This window comes from Phyllopteryx taeniolatus, chromosome 10 (assembly GCF_024500385.1).
Source record: "Phyllopteryx taeniolatus isolate TA_2022b chromosome 10, UOR_Ptae_1.2, whole genome shotgun sequence".
Classification (NCBI taxonomy): Eukaryota; Metazoa; Chordata; class Actinopteri; order Syngnathiformes; family Syngnathidae; genus Phyllopteryx; species Phyllopteryx taeniolatus.
Window position 1 is genome coordinate 24,410,191 of NC_084511.1, and position 15,320 is coordinate 24,425,510.

At 40.6% G+C, this 15,320-nt stretch overlaps 2 protein-coding genes across 6 annotated transcripts in view; both read right to left on the reverse strand.

Moving 5' to 3' along the window:
* Window positions 1-1,743: 1,743 nt before the first annotated feature.
* Window positions 1,744-5,240, reverse strand: LOC133484653 (uncharacterized). 3 transcript variants are annotated; one of them, XR_009790456.1, is made up of 6 exons: window positions 4,834-5,240; window positions 3,602-3,934; window positions 3,101-3,223; window positions 2,710-2,773; window positions 2,127-2,185; window positions 1,974-2,050 (listed from the first exon to the last, which is right to left on the reverse strand). XR_009790456.1 is itself a non-coding variant. In XM_061787566.1 (5 exons), the coding sequence occupies exons 2-5, from the start codon at window positions 3,924-3,926 to the stop codon at window positions 1,958-1,960; spliced, it is 600 nt and encodes a 199-aa protein (XP_061643550.1). In that variant the 5' UTR covers window positions 3,927-3,934; window positions 4,738-5,232; the 3' UTR covers window positions 1,744-1,957. The 3 variants fall into 3 exon arrangements, 2 of the variants coding, with proteins under 2 accessions (XP_061643550.1, XP_061643549.1); XM_061787566.1 differs by lacking the exon at window positions 2,710-2,773 and having other exon boundaries at window positions 1,744-2,050; window positions 4,738-5,232; XM_061787565.1 differs by lacking the exon at window positions 2,710-2,773 and having other exon boundaries at window positions 1,744-2,050; window positions 4,834-5,231.
* A 4,458-nt stretch (window positions 5,241-9,698) lies between these two features.
* slit3 (slit homolog 3 (Drosophila)) overlaps window positions 9,699-15,320 on the reverse strand; it is a 235,356-nt gene continuing 229,734 nt past the window's right edge. For all 3 annotated transcript variants that reach the window (XM_061787697.1, XM_061787696.1, XM_061787695.1), the window contains 5 exons: window positions 14,128-14,282; window positions 13,775-13,926; window positions 12,127-12,284; window positions 10,642-10,847; window positions 9,699-10,239 (listed from right to left, as the gene is read on the reverse strand). In XM_061787697.1, the coding sequence (XP_061643681.1) occupies window positions 9,986-10,239; window positions 10,642-10,847; window positions 12,127-12,284; window positions 13,775-13,926; window positions 14,128-14,282 (925 nt within the window). In that variant the 3' untranslated portion in view covers window positions 9,699-9,985. The remainder of the gene's footprint in view (window positions 10,240-10,641; window positions 10,848-12,126; window positions 12,285-13,774; window positions 13,927-14,127; window positions 14,283-15,320) is intronic.

Here is a 15,320-nt window from a genome sequence, read left to right on the forward strand (position 1 = left end):
CTGAAAATTTTTGGCGCAAAAACACACACTTGACTTGAAACAGGGTCAATTTCTTTCAAAAAAAAAAAAATATATATATCTGGAACTGCTATATAATAATAGCATTATTTTGTAACAAGCCACCACATTTTTACGTGAGCAAAAGTATTGGAACTGACAGACGTAAAATAGTTTGTGATAAAACCTTTAGTTGCAAATCGTTTGCTTGCAACAATTACATTGAGCCTATGACCCACACATCCTTCAAGCTCCTCCTTCGTAGGTAATATACATCCTCTATAGTGTTTAAGTCAGCGGATGGTCTTGGCCATTCTCAAAACTTTGACTTCCTTCCCTTGAGCAAACGTGTTGGAACCGACTTAAAATAGGGAATAAGACTGAATATTTAGTTGCTATGTTCAGGCTCCACGTTATGCATCTTCTTTTAGCATTAGCGGTCTTCTCAGGACACCAAGGGAGACCATGCTACAAATGAATACTCGATAGGGTTTAATTCAGGAGATGTCATCTTGACCAGGCTAAAACCTTGCACTTTGTTCCCCTTTGGTGTTTAATGAGTGCATTATCTTGATCCATGATGAAGGCTCTCAGTTTGGTTGCATCTTTGTTTGTTTAATTGGTAGACAAAATGTTTCTGTAGACTGTAAAAATCTCCTTCAAATTTTTTTTATATTCCAGTCGCACCTTCATTACAAGTGTTTTTAAAAAAAATATACATTTGCACGGTTTGTGGTCTATTTTGAAAACCCACCTAAATAGGGTTCCAACAAAATAAGTACTGTTTACTGTGAAGTTTGCAGTAATAGATAAAATGACAAGTGCACATTTAAAGTAACAGTGAGGAAGTGATGGGGGTGGAGAAGTATGATGTATGTGTAGTGTGCGTATGACCCTTGATGATGCAACTTGCATTTCCTGACTGGCTCCATGTACGAAAATGTCAGTGTGGTCTAACTGCATTGTCAAATACGAACAACGTAGTTTTGTTCTCACTTGTGGAATTAATTCATTGGCTTGGTGACAAAGTGCTCAGATGTATTTTCTACGTAGCAAATGAGACCAAAAGACCATTTTTGATGTCTTTGCTGGTTTCTTCCCAGCTTTAGCTTGCCCTCACATTTCATGTCAGTAGTCACCTTGAACACGATTCTGGGTTGGCGGTCAAAAGCCCACCGCAGCTCACTAACACAATGTGAACGCATGAAGTTTTTGTCGTGTCGTGCTCGTCAGCCGGATTCCACTGTACGTTGCATAAGTAAATAAGGGGTCAAAAACTGTTAAAAGGTCATTCCCTTTGTCTTCTGAAAAAAAATTAATATTGGGATTTACACTATATAAAGACTTTTAGAGGATGTCTAATAAATATTTTATATCAATTAAAGACAAAAAACAGAAATATCAATGTTAAATAAAAATAATAATTAAGATCACTTATTGAAATTAATAAAACATTTTTGGGGTAAACATTTTGTCATGCAATTTTTGTTTATATCTCTCTCTCTGTGTGTGTGTATATATATATATATATATATATATATATATACACACACACACACACACACACAAGGCTTAATATATATTAAGGCTTAATAAATATAAAAGTATATATATCTGAGGTTTAATAAATATTTTTTTAAAACAAAAACTTTTTTTTGTGATGTGATGACAAACTGAGTAAATGTCAAGGTTTCCTGTGTTGTGGTTTTCTAATGCGGTGATGAAAGAATATTTTCTTCATTAACATTGCGATTTTCAGATATTCTTTTATTCATGTTACATTCCCCCCCCATGGAGGCATTCCACCTGCAAACTTTGTACTCTAAGTAATGAAAATAGAACAGTTATTCTTCTTTGACTCAAATTGCTGAAAAATAACAAATGACAATACTGTAGCTAACTAGCATTTAGCCTGCTAGTGAGCTAGCTTTCAGTGCGTCGGAGCGGCCGGCCCGAGTCGTTAGCGAACGCGCCGTCTCTCTATCGCGTCCACCGTTTTGTTTTCTACCATGGTGAAGATCACAGCAGAGTTAAGACAGGAGTCTTCGTTTCTCTGCGGGGGAAAAAAACCCAACAAATTAATGACTCGAAACAATAAGGCCAATGCAATCTAATCAAAGAGCACAAACATTTAATGTTGGATGTCCTTGAAAGTCACCCGACTTCTTGCTTTCCGTTGAAACAGAGGCTGTAGGAGAAAAAAAGTCAGAATTAATTAGAATGTGGTGTGAAAAAGGGGACGTGGCATCAGTGGCTTACATTACCCAACGATTCCCAACTAGTGTGGGAAATTATCCAATTCCCCTTATTGGTTCCCAATTTTTTTGCCATTAACTACAAAAATGTCTATTTGTTAATCTAGCTATGCCAGCATCGTATAGCGACTGAACAACCACACTGAGAAAGTACAGGATAAAGTACGACCTTAATTTACGAGGTTCCCAACTGAAGAGTTTTTTTGCGGTGTGATTATTGTGTTGTCCCGGCTACCGCCGTATGTTGGAGTGCAAGGCAGTGTGGGTAATAAATAGCAGGAAGCATCGAGTGAAAGAAAAAAAAAGAAAGAAAATGAAGCACTAAGGTACGCTAATGAGCCACAGTCGCCAATGTGCTTTTTTTGTAGCCTTTCGTTGAGCGGGAAAAAAAGGTCAAACAAAATGGAAAATACAAAATGAGAACCCTCGTATGGAGCTGCAGTAGACCACCACTCACGTTCAGACATTCACACGCAGCCAAGCTGATGCCAACTCCTCACGTCACTCATTAGGCCACGCCCCTTAAAGGTACACATCCAACACACAAATACGTGCAGGTATTATACCTTATATTACTTAACGGAATACAGCACTTTTTTTTTTTTTTTTTTTTTTTTTAAATGTAAAACAAAAAAACTTTTTGGGGCGCCGGAACAGATTAATGGCATTTGAATTTATTTCAAAATAGACTTAATACACAAGTAAATTGAGTTACAAACTTTGGTCACGTCAGGGTACCACTGCATATACTTTGTGACATTTTTGTTTGGTAGCGTGCCGTGAGATTTTCCTCCAAAATGTGCCTTTGCTTGATAATGTTGGGAAACACAATCTTGCATTTACTGTACCTGCGTTGGTTTTGACGATGACGTGTAGCAGAAAGACGATGACCAGCAGACTTAAGGCCAAGATGGCAGACAAAATCACAAGAGTGTCGCTGTGTGAACCGTCGGCTGGCGACATCTCGTTTTCTAAAGAAAGTAAAGGAGACAAACCCGTGACGGACGACGTGTCGTGAAATAAACATGTCTGATCATTTTGATGAGAACTAAACTTGGCAGATCCCAAGTAATGTTACCGTGCACAGGTACTTACTCAAATGATGTTGTTTTTGTTTGACTTGGACTAATTCTCGCAACTTTAGCACTTTGGTTCTACGTCACTGCATTTTGTTTTTCTTTTTTCACATTATTTTTTATGATTTAATTCCTTTTTTTTGGCAACTTTTTACACTTAATATTACAAGGTTTTTGCTCATGATTTGAACCAGAACCTTATTCTTCTTACAATTGTTTTGAATTTACAACTTTACTGTCCAACAATCGCACATCTCGGTATAAAGTAGTTACCATGAAAGTCCAGTTTTGTTCCATTTCCAAATATGAGGTTCCCACAAGCCTCCAGAGCGCAGAAGTAGGCGCCGCTATCCGACTCGCTGACATTGATGGAGAGCTTGTAGAGGCAACGTTTGGGACTCTCGCATTCTTCATTTGACTTCCCACGGACTTGGACGATACCCGAACGCGATCCGACTCGCAGCCAGCGCACGCTGCGCTGCCCCGTACACGTGTCGTCGTTCGGGTCAAACAGCACCGAGCACAAGAGGTGGACCTGGTCACCTCGACGCAGCGGGCCCAACTCGGCCGGCCACTGCTTAAGAGTGTAGTTCGACATTTTGGCACCTGTGGAATCACAAATGCTTATTTACAGTTAGAAAGAAATGAGTGCACAATTGCGTAACTCTTGTGTGTTGAATTTGTTGGGTATTTTCCTGTTTTCCAAAAACGTTAAAAAAATGACCTGGGTAATCTTTTTTTAATTTTTTTAGAAGAAATCTAAAAATCATGATTTTGTAGAGAAATCAAAGGGAAATGTCACATGTAGATTCTTCATAGATTCTATTTGGAGTCAAAATGTTTCCTATCGATAAAGTTGGGTTTGCATAGGCTGAAGAATATTTAATCCCGACTGAAAAATAATGCAAATTAAAGCAGAAATGATTTACTGTAATTATGACTGTACTACTGCCTTAGTATAGCGTGTTCTGATTTGCAGCAGAAATGTGGAGACTGTGGAGTGTCCATGTCTTGTAACACTACAGTAAATAAGGTCCGAGCTCAGTCACAATTGGTAAATAACAGACATTGACGCACCCCCTAAAAATCTAATTGCCTGGATATATCATTAAAACAATATAGTATAATATATAACCATACAAATAAATGGCTTACAGATTACTTGATTTTGTAAAATGCACCAGAAGTGCACATGTACTGTTACATGCAGCAAAGACTCTCCCTCATTTCCCCTTACAACCCAGGCTATACTATAGTAGTGATGTAAAATTGTCGCATAATTTCTTCATCGACCATGCTACTTGTAAAAAGTATATTTCGGAATATTGTAATATTTCAGAAATGTTAGAGAGTTGACATAGCAGCAGTAGTGTGAATGCTGACACTTTAGTTCGACATCTTTTACATACATTTAAACGCCGTAGCTACATTTGCCAAAAGTGCAACGATTCAATGATAGGAACTTCCCCCCAAAAAAGGTTCAGTTGAGTTAGAACAGAGCTTACGCCCTTGAAGAAGTGTCAGCGTCATCCAGAAAAGAATCCTCTGGATCATTTGTTTGGCAGATATTCACTCAACGAGTCAAGAGAAGAGGTCGTGAAGAGTACACCAACGTGTCGTCGCCTGCCTTTGAACCAACATTTCCTGTCACGTCGTTCTTGTGCAAAGTCGTCAAAATTTTCAGGTCGGTTTGAATGAAAAAGTCTAAGCCAATCTCTGGAGGTTTCCTTTTAAGTTTTATTAAGTGGGTTGGACTTGCTTTGTAAGTCCAATTTCATTTCTTCACAATTGATCTTGGGAAAGGGAAATTTAAAGGACTAAAACCCAACATCTACATTCCTAATTCGAAGATCCCATTTGAAGTCAGTCAGGTTTAGATTAACGTGCATCTAAAGCGGACTGAACCATAATGTACTGTCAATTACAATATTTTGAGGCTCTACTGTGAAGGTACAAATCCGCTACCATGCTCCTCCCACATTCACTGATCGAAACAAGAAACGATTTCATTGCCTGACGGTTCACGTGCAGGACGAGACGTTCATCATACAAAACAGGGTTTGATCACAATTCGAATTTTGTGGGTTTTTTGGGCGAGTCAACAAAATCCACCGCCAAGCCTCAGACCACGTTATTACAAAAACAAGAATTTTGACGTGTTCATCTGTCTAGTATATGTCGTTTAAATTTGGTGGCAATCGGAGGAAATCTCCAGACCCTGACATGGCTGCTACAAAGAAATATGGCAGACTTCCTGTGCATTTTAAAACAGTTCTACAGACTTGCAGTGCGTCTTGTCATTCTTGTGTGTTATATTGTGTTTCGGAGCCCAAAAATACAATATCTAAATTTCATACTCCCACCAATTTTGGGGAATTTTTATTAACAGTCATCCTCCACATATTCGTGAAGTCACCGCTTTGCGTTTTCTGTGCTCTTTCTGCAATGCCCTGAAAGGCCAAAAGATGGCAGCAAAGCTAATAGCGAAGTAGTATTTGTTGTCAAGGAAGTATGTTGAAGTGATGCATCTCAATTGAGGAACTTCAATCTTTGTATGTCAGGGAGGAGCTAAGTTTAGCCTGGGTTGTTAGTGGAAAGTATGGAGAGTCTTTGCCGCATAAGCTTTACGGTGCTTATTTTCCAAAATCAAATTATTTTGATTTTTAAGGGTAACGTAAGATGAGTGAAATGATATAAAACATGTTTTGGGGTCTTTGTTTGTGGTATTAATAGAGGCAACTACAAACTGTTTTATCAATGACTAAACAAAGTTTAGGACTAACAGTAAGAAAACTAACACAAAAAGGTGGTGATGCATTCATCAAGGAAATCAGACAGAAAGTCCATGTTGTTTTAATGGTAGTTTAATTTTGAACATTCAACATAAGTATCTGCATCATCAATCACTTTTGTGTTTTCAACCTGGAGAACATTGAAGTGTTTGGATTGAAATGATTTTGTCTTCCGTCTTCACATTGACGAGTTAAACCTTCGAGGCGGAGTGGGGGATAGGTGCGGGAAAGAAAATGAAAAGCTTGAATTGTCGCGCAAAGGCATGAGGCATTTGCGTGATGCAGAAAAAAAAATGAAATGCTAAACTGCGGATAATACTGCAAGTTCAAAGCGGGTCGACGCTTTTGCATGTGTTGTAAACAGAGTACAATAAAGTAGAGTACAGTAGTCTTTAGGGTTGTAAAATTCTGGGAATTTTCAAAGTTGGAACCTTTCCATGGGGAGCAAGCGGAATTTATGGGATTCAAAATGAATAAACAAGAAATTTACAAAATTGAAAGTTGGCTCTTAATAGGAAACTAATTCGCTCTGTGACCACGCTCGTTTCTGAAAACACGTGCATCTCAAATCATCTTCACCCTTTGAAATGAACAGAATTACCATTAATCTGTGGCATCTCCACATTGTGCTGGTGTTTGTGTGTGCTATGGCTACCAGGTGGCAGTATAATGCACACATACAAAGAATTTCACACAAATGCCTCGGTAAGCTCCAGTAATAATAGTCGTTTTCTGCAGAGGATAAATATCCGTTGCCCACGGCGTTTCAACTAGCGCTACATCGATGCAAGTTTCGTTAGCCCGTCTCTGGCGTTTTGCATTGTGCGTTAACATGACGCTACAGGAGATTCCGAAGGCAGAGTTGTGTGGTTGTTTTAAGCACACAACACAATTCTTTTTGTTTCATGACTTATATCAAACCAGTCTTCAATGAAAGAATTGATTGTTCCAATAAGATTTTTTTCATATCAAAAACAAAGTTTGTATTTATGCGTGAATACGACACCTTTTCCAAAATTCCCCTGCTTAACTTCCCAGGGAAATGTACAAAAAATTTGCCATCCCTTTGCAACCCTCGTAGTGTTTACTTTATAGTCCCTTCCTTTACTTTTAATAGCCCTCTATGAGCGGTTACATGAGGAGTCACTGAATGCGTCACACGCGAAGAACAGGAAGCGACTTGTTTTTGTTGCGGCTGCAGTTTCCTTTTCTGCACTGTGTGGCTGTTGCTGCATGACAATGACTTTTTTTCTTTCAGAGTTTACTTAATGAATTGCTTTGGGACAACAAAAACTTTTTTTTCATGACATCTTTGAAAATAAAGGCACTACACTTTATCCTTTCGCAACCCCGTTGTTGCCTCCTTCCAACACTGGGTCGCAGCAGCAATTAGTATTCTGAACACACCAACAATTTTTTTCTTTTTTTCTTTTTATATTCAAAGGCGCACTTAGCAAACTTTGGGACGACGGCTGCAGTTTAAAGCAGTCGTATGTGACAACTGAGCTTAGACTAGCATAGCATAAAAACATGAACATTTGGTGCATTGGCTCAGGAGATGACGAGCCTTGTCGTTGCCATGGTGACCCCAGATCACCTGCTTTAAAAAAAAGTTTTTTTTTTTTATGTGGTCTGTAATATGCTTTGTGGACCAGGCTGCAAAGCTTTAATGACGTTAACGCTATCACTGGTGCGAACACTCCTGTTCTGTTTGTCGAGCAGAAATATTCAACATTGTTTACTGCAGTTTGGTTGCATTTACTTACTCAAAAGTAAACACACAACAGAAGCGAGAGCTGGGGGGAAAAAAAACATTTTCAGCTGGTGCACCTATACTGCAAAAACCAAACTCTAAGATAAATCTCACAAATCAAGGCAAAAATATGCTAGTTTTTTGGTATGCCAAGATATACATTTACCAGTCAGTTTGAGTAAGAACATCACAGGAAAAATTGTCATAAAATATTCTTATTGAACATGTATTACTAGTTATGAGTACGTTTACCTTAAAATAAGAAATAATACTGTAATTCTACGTGTTGGTAGAATAAATACGCTAATTTTGATGCATCTGTTTACTTGGATGTTTGAAGAAATATTGCCAATTTAAATTTAACTGTTCTAGAGCCAGTAACTTTTGCTTAAATTAAGTAATTGAATAGTCCTAATTTCATTACTCTTTTGCTCATTTATTATTTTTTTAAAGCAGTTTTTGCAGTTTAAGCACACTTCCAAGCCCTCTACTAATTTTTTGGGCAATGCCCGATGAAACAAAGATAGTCGTGAGACCGAAAAATCAATTAAATTACCTCCAACTCAAGTTTTTTTTAAGGCCACACTTAAGCAGGGTACACGCATACAGACAATCGGAAATCAGAATTTGAGCGATTTTGGGATGTCTCTCAAAGATTATCCTGTGGTGTGGGATACGTTAAGAGGGATTTTTTCCTCCCCGATCTGCCAACAATTGCAAACGTTCAACAAGTTCAACATTTCCGATAGCAAATCCTTTTTCCCTGTTCGGCCGTGATTGTGACATGACTAGAAGGCGACTGCAATCTATTTACAAGCCGAGCTACTTCTATTTCTTCATCTTTGTATTTTCCGGCAGTCTGGATGCCCTGTGGCACCATGCTGCCTCTCACAGGTCAGTGTTGGTACTACTATTGGAGTCTCGGAAACCGGCAATTGCGAGTGGAGATTACGGTCGTGTGTGGGGCCATCTGCATTACGCGACACTCTTTCGATGTGATCCCTTAATTTGGGATGCTTTTAGACCTAATGTAAGAATCCAAGTTGACTACAGTTGGCTAACCTGCAGCTTTTGCATCTACTGAAACATCCTAAAACAACATATTTACATTGAGGTGTAAATAACCTATTCCATGAATTTATTTCCAAATATTGAATCGCTCACGCATAGTTATACACTTCAATGTTTGGAGTTTTGTGCAAAACAAACAAAAAATCGGAATAGCTTTAGGTTGAACATTAGTGACTTGCTCTGAGACGCACAAATCGTAGTCAGTGCACTTTCCAATCGTAGTCAGTGCACTAATAACTTGTTAATATTGTAAATGATAATTTACAACAGGGTTTTGGGTTGTTTTTTTTATTCAGTTTTATAATTCCGTGACTGTATGTTGTCCACCCCTGTTATAGTTGGGTGTACAAACACTAGATTTATAGAAAAACTTTGCTAGAAAATGTTAAAAAAATACGTCTGTGTGGAAAATAGCCTCAAAGGCTGATGTCTATGCTTTTTTTTTTTTTTTTTTTCCCCCCCCCCTCGCTAGGCACGTACGGTTCCCCTTTTAGGCCAAAAAGGAGTGAGTGAACTTTCAAAGTGTCCAAAGCCTCCCACACGATAAGATCATGCAAATACACTTAATATACAATTAATTGGATTAGGGTATAATTTCTATATTGATTTATACATACATATAATTTCTTATACTTTTTTTTAAGGAATGTTAATCTATCCGGTGGTGTAGCTTTTCATTCTTACAAGGTACAAAATAAAATCATCCTATGTAGCACGTTGTATAATCAACATATTTAAACAAACAACTCATCAGTCCTTTATCATCTTTTAGAAGAAGAAAATTCATAATAAAAATAAGTTCTATGCTTTTTTTTCTCCTCCTCACTTGTATCTTACAATATATTTCTCTCTGCACGCACACACAGTTACACACTCACACACACACACACTCACACACACACGCACACACACACGCGTGTCCCCTTTGTGGTTTCTCCTGCAGCAAACTGGCGGCCGTCGAACGGGATATGTGTAAACAAAACGCAGAATGTGTTGATGGCGGTGCCAAATTCACAAGACGCGGCGGGAGGAGGGGCACCATTACAACGGGCACCTAGCGCAGCCGCACTCCAGGGCCGTCTCCATCTCCTCGGAGTAGGAGGTGCCGTCGGTGCAGCGGAACACCGCCTTCCTCCTGCGGGTCTTGGTGACGCCGCAGCAGACGCCGGCGGGTGCCGGCGCCTGACACGATCGGAGGCAGTCCATGCGCGGGATCTTGCTGGTGGACGTGCACGTGCGCATGGCTTGGTGGCGCTTCAGCTGCTCTCGCACCATCTCGCCTTCACACGTCAACTCTGAAACGGAGGACAGACATGGTGGATCATGGGTCCAAATCCATTCATACAGTCTTTTTGAGTCTGTAAAGTGAAAACCAGAACAATTTGAAAGCTTGGAAATTATCAACAACATGAGCCTAATCCTAACTCTTCCGCGACATACAAAGCTTGTCTATCAGTCGAGCTGTATTGCTTCAACATACATGTTGGGACCAATGACTGTACGACTTTTCTATTTAGACATTTAGATCCTAGGGTATTTCAGAAAGAGCACAAAAAATGCAAATAGGGGAATTTGGCAATTTGGCAAATGACACAGTAGTGTTATTTACCACAGTGCCATCTGCTGGATATGGTAGGGAACTACATCTCATGCAAAATGGCCACTGTCCATCACCCTTTGGATGCGCTGAGGCTTACCGGTGTCACAGGTGGCCCCGGCGTAGCCAGGCAGACAGTTGCAGACGGGCTCCCCGCCCTCGGACACTCTGCACTCGCCGTGCCCGCACCGCTGCCCCCTGCAGGGCGCGGGCTCCTGCTGGCGCTCGCAGAACTGTCCCTGGTAACCCTCGCTGCACTTGCAGTTGTACGCCGTCCCCTTGGGCACACATAAACCATGAACACATCTGTGGAGGAAGAAAGAGAGAAAAGATGGTTAGCTGAGTATAATTAACACATTCACTGCCATTGACGGCTTTAGAAGTCAAATATCAATGTTAACTGGGAAGGCTGGCAGTGAATGAGTTGAAGACTGTGCCCACACAGTTGGTGACAACTAATTAAACTCCTCTGCCTGATTTTTCCCCACTTACCCTTTATTATAAGAATACTGTAAATGTAAAAAAAAAAAAAAAGTGGTGATGAGGCATTTAATGCAAAATGTATAAAACAAGAAAAGAGGCTGCACCTAATACAGTAATCCCTCGTTTATTGCGAGGGTTAGGTTACGGACCACCCCCGCAATAGGTGACATCTACAAAGTAGTGACCACATATTTTTGGGGATTATTTATACATATTTTAAAGCTGTATGAACCTCCCCAGACTCTTATTATTCTTCCCGACACTCCTATTAACCTTTACCATACTCAAACCTTTATTAAACACCTTTTAAACTTCTAAACGTACAGTAAGGCACACTAGTATTGTACACTATTTACATTTTATTCCTTGTAATGTGTGTTCTAATGAATTTTTTTCCCTTTTCTCGTTCTCTTTTTTTTTTTTTTTTTTTTTTTACAGTTTTGATGTTTTAGACTAAGAAATGTTGATGTTACCACAACAAATTACAGCATACTCTCAAAATCCTTCCATATGATGAATTATGTGTGATATGAATATGAAAAATGAAAATCTGCAATGCATTGAATCCACAATAGGTGAACCGCAATATAGCAAGGGGATACTACACCAAAATGTGTGGTTGACAAATTTCAAAGTCCATGCTGTCGTCGTCAAGAGCAGCACATCATTCAAAGTCAAACTCAAAATCGATTTCATCTGCAACACTAGGAAGCCCGGGAGGGGGTGTTGAGGGGAGGGGGATTGGTGGTAAGCACATCTGCCTCACAATGGAGAAGTTCTGGGTTTGAATCTAACCTCAAGGGAATATGGAAATGAAACATGGTCACCCTGCCCCAAGGTATTGATAATTCATTGTAGAGTTTTTAAAGCAGCATAACCGACTAGTGGTTAGCATGTCCGCCTCACAGTCAAGAGGTTCTGGGTTTGAATCTCAGGGCCTTCCTGTGTGGAGTTTACCCTAATCAAGATAAGCACTATAGAAAATGAATTGTATCACATCGCAGTAACTTAATACGTAAATTGCTGGTGGACAGTCCAGGGTGTGTACACTTTGTCAGCTGGAATACAGAAAATGGACGGACTGCATGTTTTGTACACCCACCTGCTGGCTTGGCAGGGGTTTGGCGGCGTGACCCGTTCGCACAAGGTCCCGCTGCGCCCGTGCGGGCACTGGCAGGTGACGCCCATCTCGCCGCCCTCTCTGCATGTTCCCTGAGCGCACACGCTGCATGAGTGACAGCCCACTAGAACACCATCACCCTGTGCATTGCAGGAAGAAGATATACTGTCAGTGTGTATTAACACCAGTGAGACCATCATGTGTGCTCTGGGAAATGATCCAATTTCACTTAATTGGACTGAACATGATTGTTTATTTACTACAAATAATGTGTCATTGTTCATCTATTCAAGCCAGAGACGTACGGTAGCAGCAGCAATTAATTGCTCTTCCACAAGATGTCAGGAGTTACAATTAACCTGCGTCCACCTGTTGCCATTCATAAGAAAATAATAGCTTTGGATTCAACCAAACAGGACCTCATTTCACGGGAAGTCAATTTTAAATTATAAGCATCTATTTCAACAATACAGAGATCATATTTAATTTTGTATACTTTTACCCCACCGCCAACCCCCACATGGATTAAGCACCAAATAAGGTTAAACCATACCATATTTCATCTGATACAAGTGCACTAGCTTAATGGTAACAAATATAAAATCCCATAGACAGGCTAAGGGAAATTAGCATAGACGTTACGGTAATTAACAACCTTCAAACAACTGATACTTAAACACAGAGGAAGCAGCAAGACATACAGACGACGCATACAACAATACTCAAAAGTATATGCAGTGGATATTATAAGTCGACACACCCCTGTACAAACGCTGGATATGTGTGATATAAAAAGAGAATAAACCTTTTTCACCATTGTGAGCTGTAACCGGTACAACTCATTCTTTTTGAGAGGGCAAGTAAAAATAAACAGTGCAAATGTGGTTGCACAAGTGTGCACACCCACGTAAAACTTGTATTTGTCTGTGTGCCGGCACACACCTGCCACCATTTAAAGTGCCTCTGATTAACCCCAAATAATGTTTAGAGGTTCTAGTAGCCTTTTCCTGAGATTTGTTTGCTTTCTAGTCGAGGTTTGAAGGTTTTATGCTCACACTGACTGTTATTTTAAAAAGTGTTCATATTTTCCTCCACCTGGCCTAAGGCCGTAGCTGAAGAAAACCAGCCCCAAAGCACCTTTCACTGACCATAACAAAATGTTCCAAACGCATGTGGACAAATGTGTTATCGTACCGATGAAACCGAGGTTGGGATTTTTGGCCATAATTCCAAACATGTATGTTTGGTGCAAACACAACACTGATCACCAAAAGTACACCATACCTACTGTGAAGCATAGCGGTGGCAGCATGACACGTTGGGATTATTTTCAGATGGAACGGAGGCCTTCGTCGAGGTTGAAGGAATTATGAACAGTTCGAAATACCAGTCGGTGCGAGCACAAAACTTTTACGTCTCTGCACATTTTTATTTTTTTATAGCACAAAAACCTGTCATTTGAAGCAGTGAGTGTAGAATTTTTATATCCACTGTATTCTCTCTGCTCTGTGGGAACAATGAATATAAAAATGGTGAAATGTGGTACTGTATTACATTGAAATGATTAAACATCTTAAAAAATCTGATTGATAAAGCGAGCGAATAACAATAAACCACTTTATAGTAATACCTTGCCCTCTACCGGTCGCCCTCCTGTGGCTCGGTAACTCAGGTCCTGCGCTTCCCCGTTGATCTGGACATCGTGGATGCAACCATTGAAGGCCTGAGGCGAGCGTTCTGGGCTGGGCCGCAACCCCGAGGCCACCACCTGGTAGGGCACGCCTGGACGAGGGAAGACACAGCGGAGCGAGACAGACTGAGTGAAGAATAACCCAGGAGTTGTTTTTTTTTTGAGGACATGAGCTTGTCCTCACCACATCCTCAGTGGCTGCGTTTGTGGCTCAGTGCACGAAAGGCAGACGTCTCAGCACAACCGCAAAAACCCATGCAGATGTGGCTTTATGCAAATGTGTGCGTGTGTACCTCCTATGTAAAGCTGCGTGTTGTGGTCTACAGAAGGTTGGCGCGCCAGCTTGCCCAGGCTCTTGGGGGCGCCATTGTCCACCACCAGGCTGAGCGAATGGTTCTGAATCAACAGCTCCACGGTGTGGAAAAGCCCGTCGTTGACAGACTCCACACTGTTACACACACAGAAGAAAAAAAAAAAAAAAGAGTGTGGGGGTTGGGAGTGTTCAGTATGGGGTTGTGATTATGATGAATTACTGCTGAATTCTACACCAGAGAGGAGGAAATTGACAGACATAAAAAATACGTTAAACATTCAACTCTTAGTCCAAGTTTACTCTTTGTTTGCGAATAAACCAATAAGTGAAAGGCAAAAAAACAATGACTGATAGAAAAAAAATAAGGCCAGCATATAAAGTATGGTGAACCTAGGTAGGGCTCTGTCCCTATTCTCCGCGAATAGTAATCAAACCCCACCCCAAAAGGTTTGTATTTGCTTAGCAATACCACAAGATAGTGGCAAAACACTTTTTTCCTACTAGACAAGGCTACAGGCTCGCTAAATGAAGTTCGTCCCTCAGTTCAACACAGTTGCTTGGCATCAAGATGCCACCAGATGGCACCAAAGCAATATTACATTGTCCATCCATCCATTTTCTGAGCCGCTTATCCTCACAAGGGTCGCGGGAGTGCTGGAGCCTATCCCAGGTATCAACGGGCAGGAGGCGGGGTAAACCCTAAACCGGTTGCCAGCCAATCGCAGGAATATTACATTGTCTATCTGAATAAGGACCCGAACGATTTTGAATGACGTACAGGCACTGTATTGAATAAAGTTGATGACCTTTTACACTCCGTCTGTGTTAGAGTTGAGGTTTACTGTGCTAAGTGGTTTTAGCTGGAGGGGTGACAGCCAGCCAGAGAGACAGTGGTTTGGCACAGCTGAGAGGAAGACAAGAGGGCGGGGGGGGGGGTGTTGAAAGAAAATGAGGGGTGGGTAGAAAGTCCACTGGGGCCTCAGTTTTACCCTGAAAAACCTTAAAAAAATGAAAAACAAAACAGGCGGACGAAGTAGCAAGAAAAGCCGGGGTTCTGCTGCAGCCTCCACGCAACTTCAAATAAAGACGATAGCACTCTTGCTGTGTTAGCTAAGTAGCTCGGTAGCCTCACGTTAGCTTTGATTGACAGAGGTTTATAGAGCGTTCAGATTA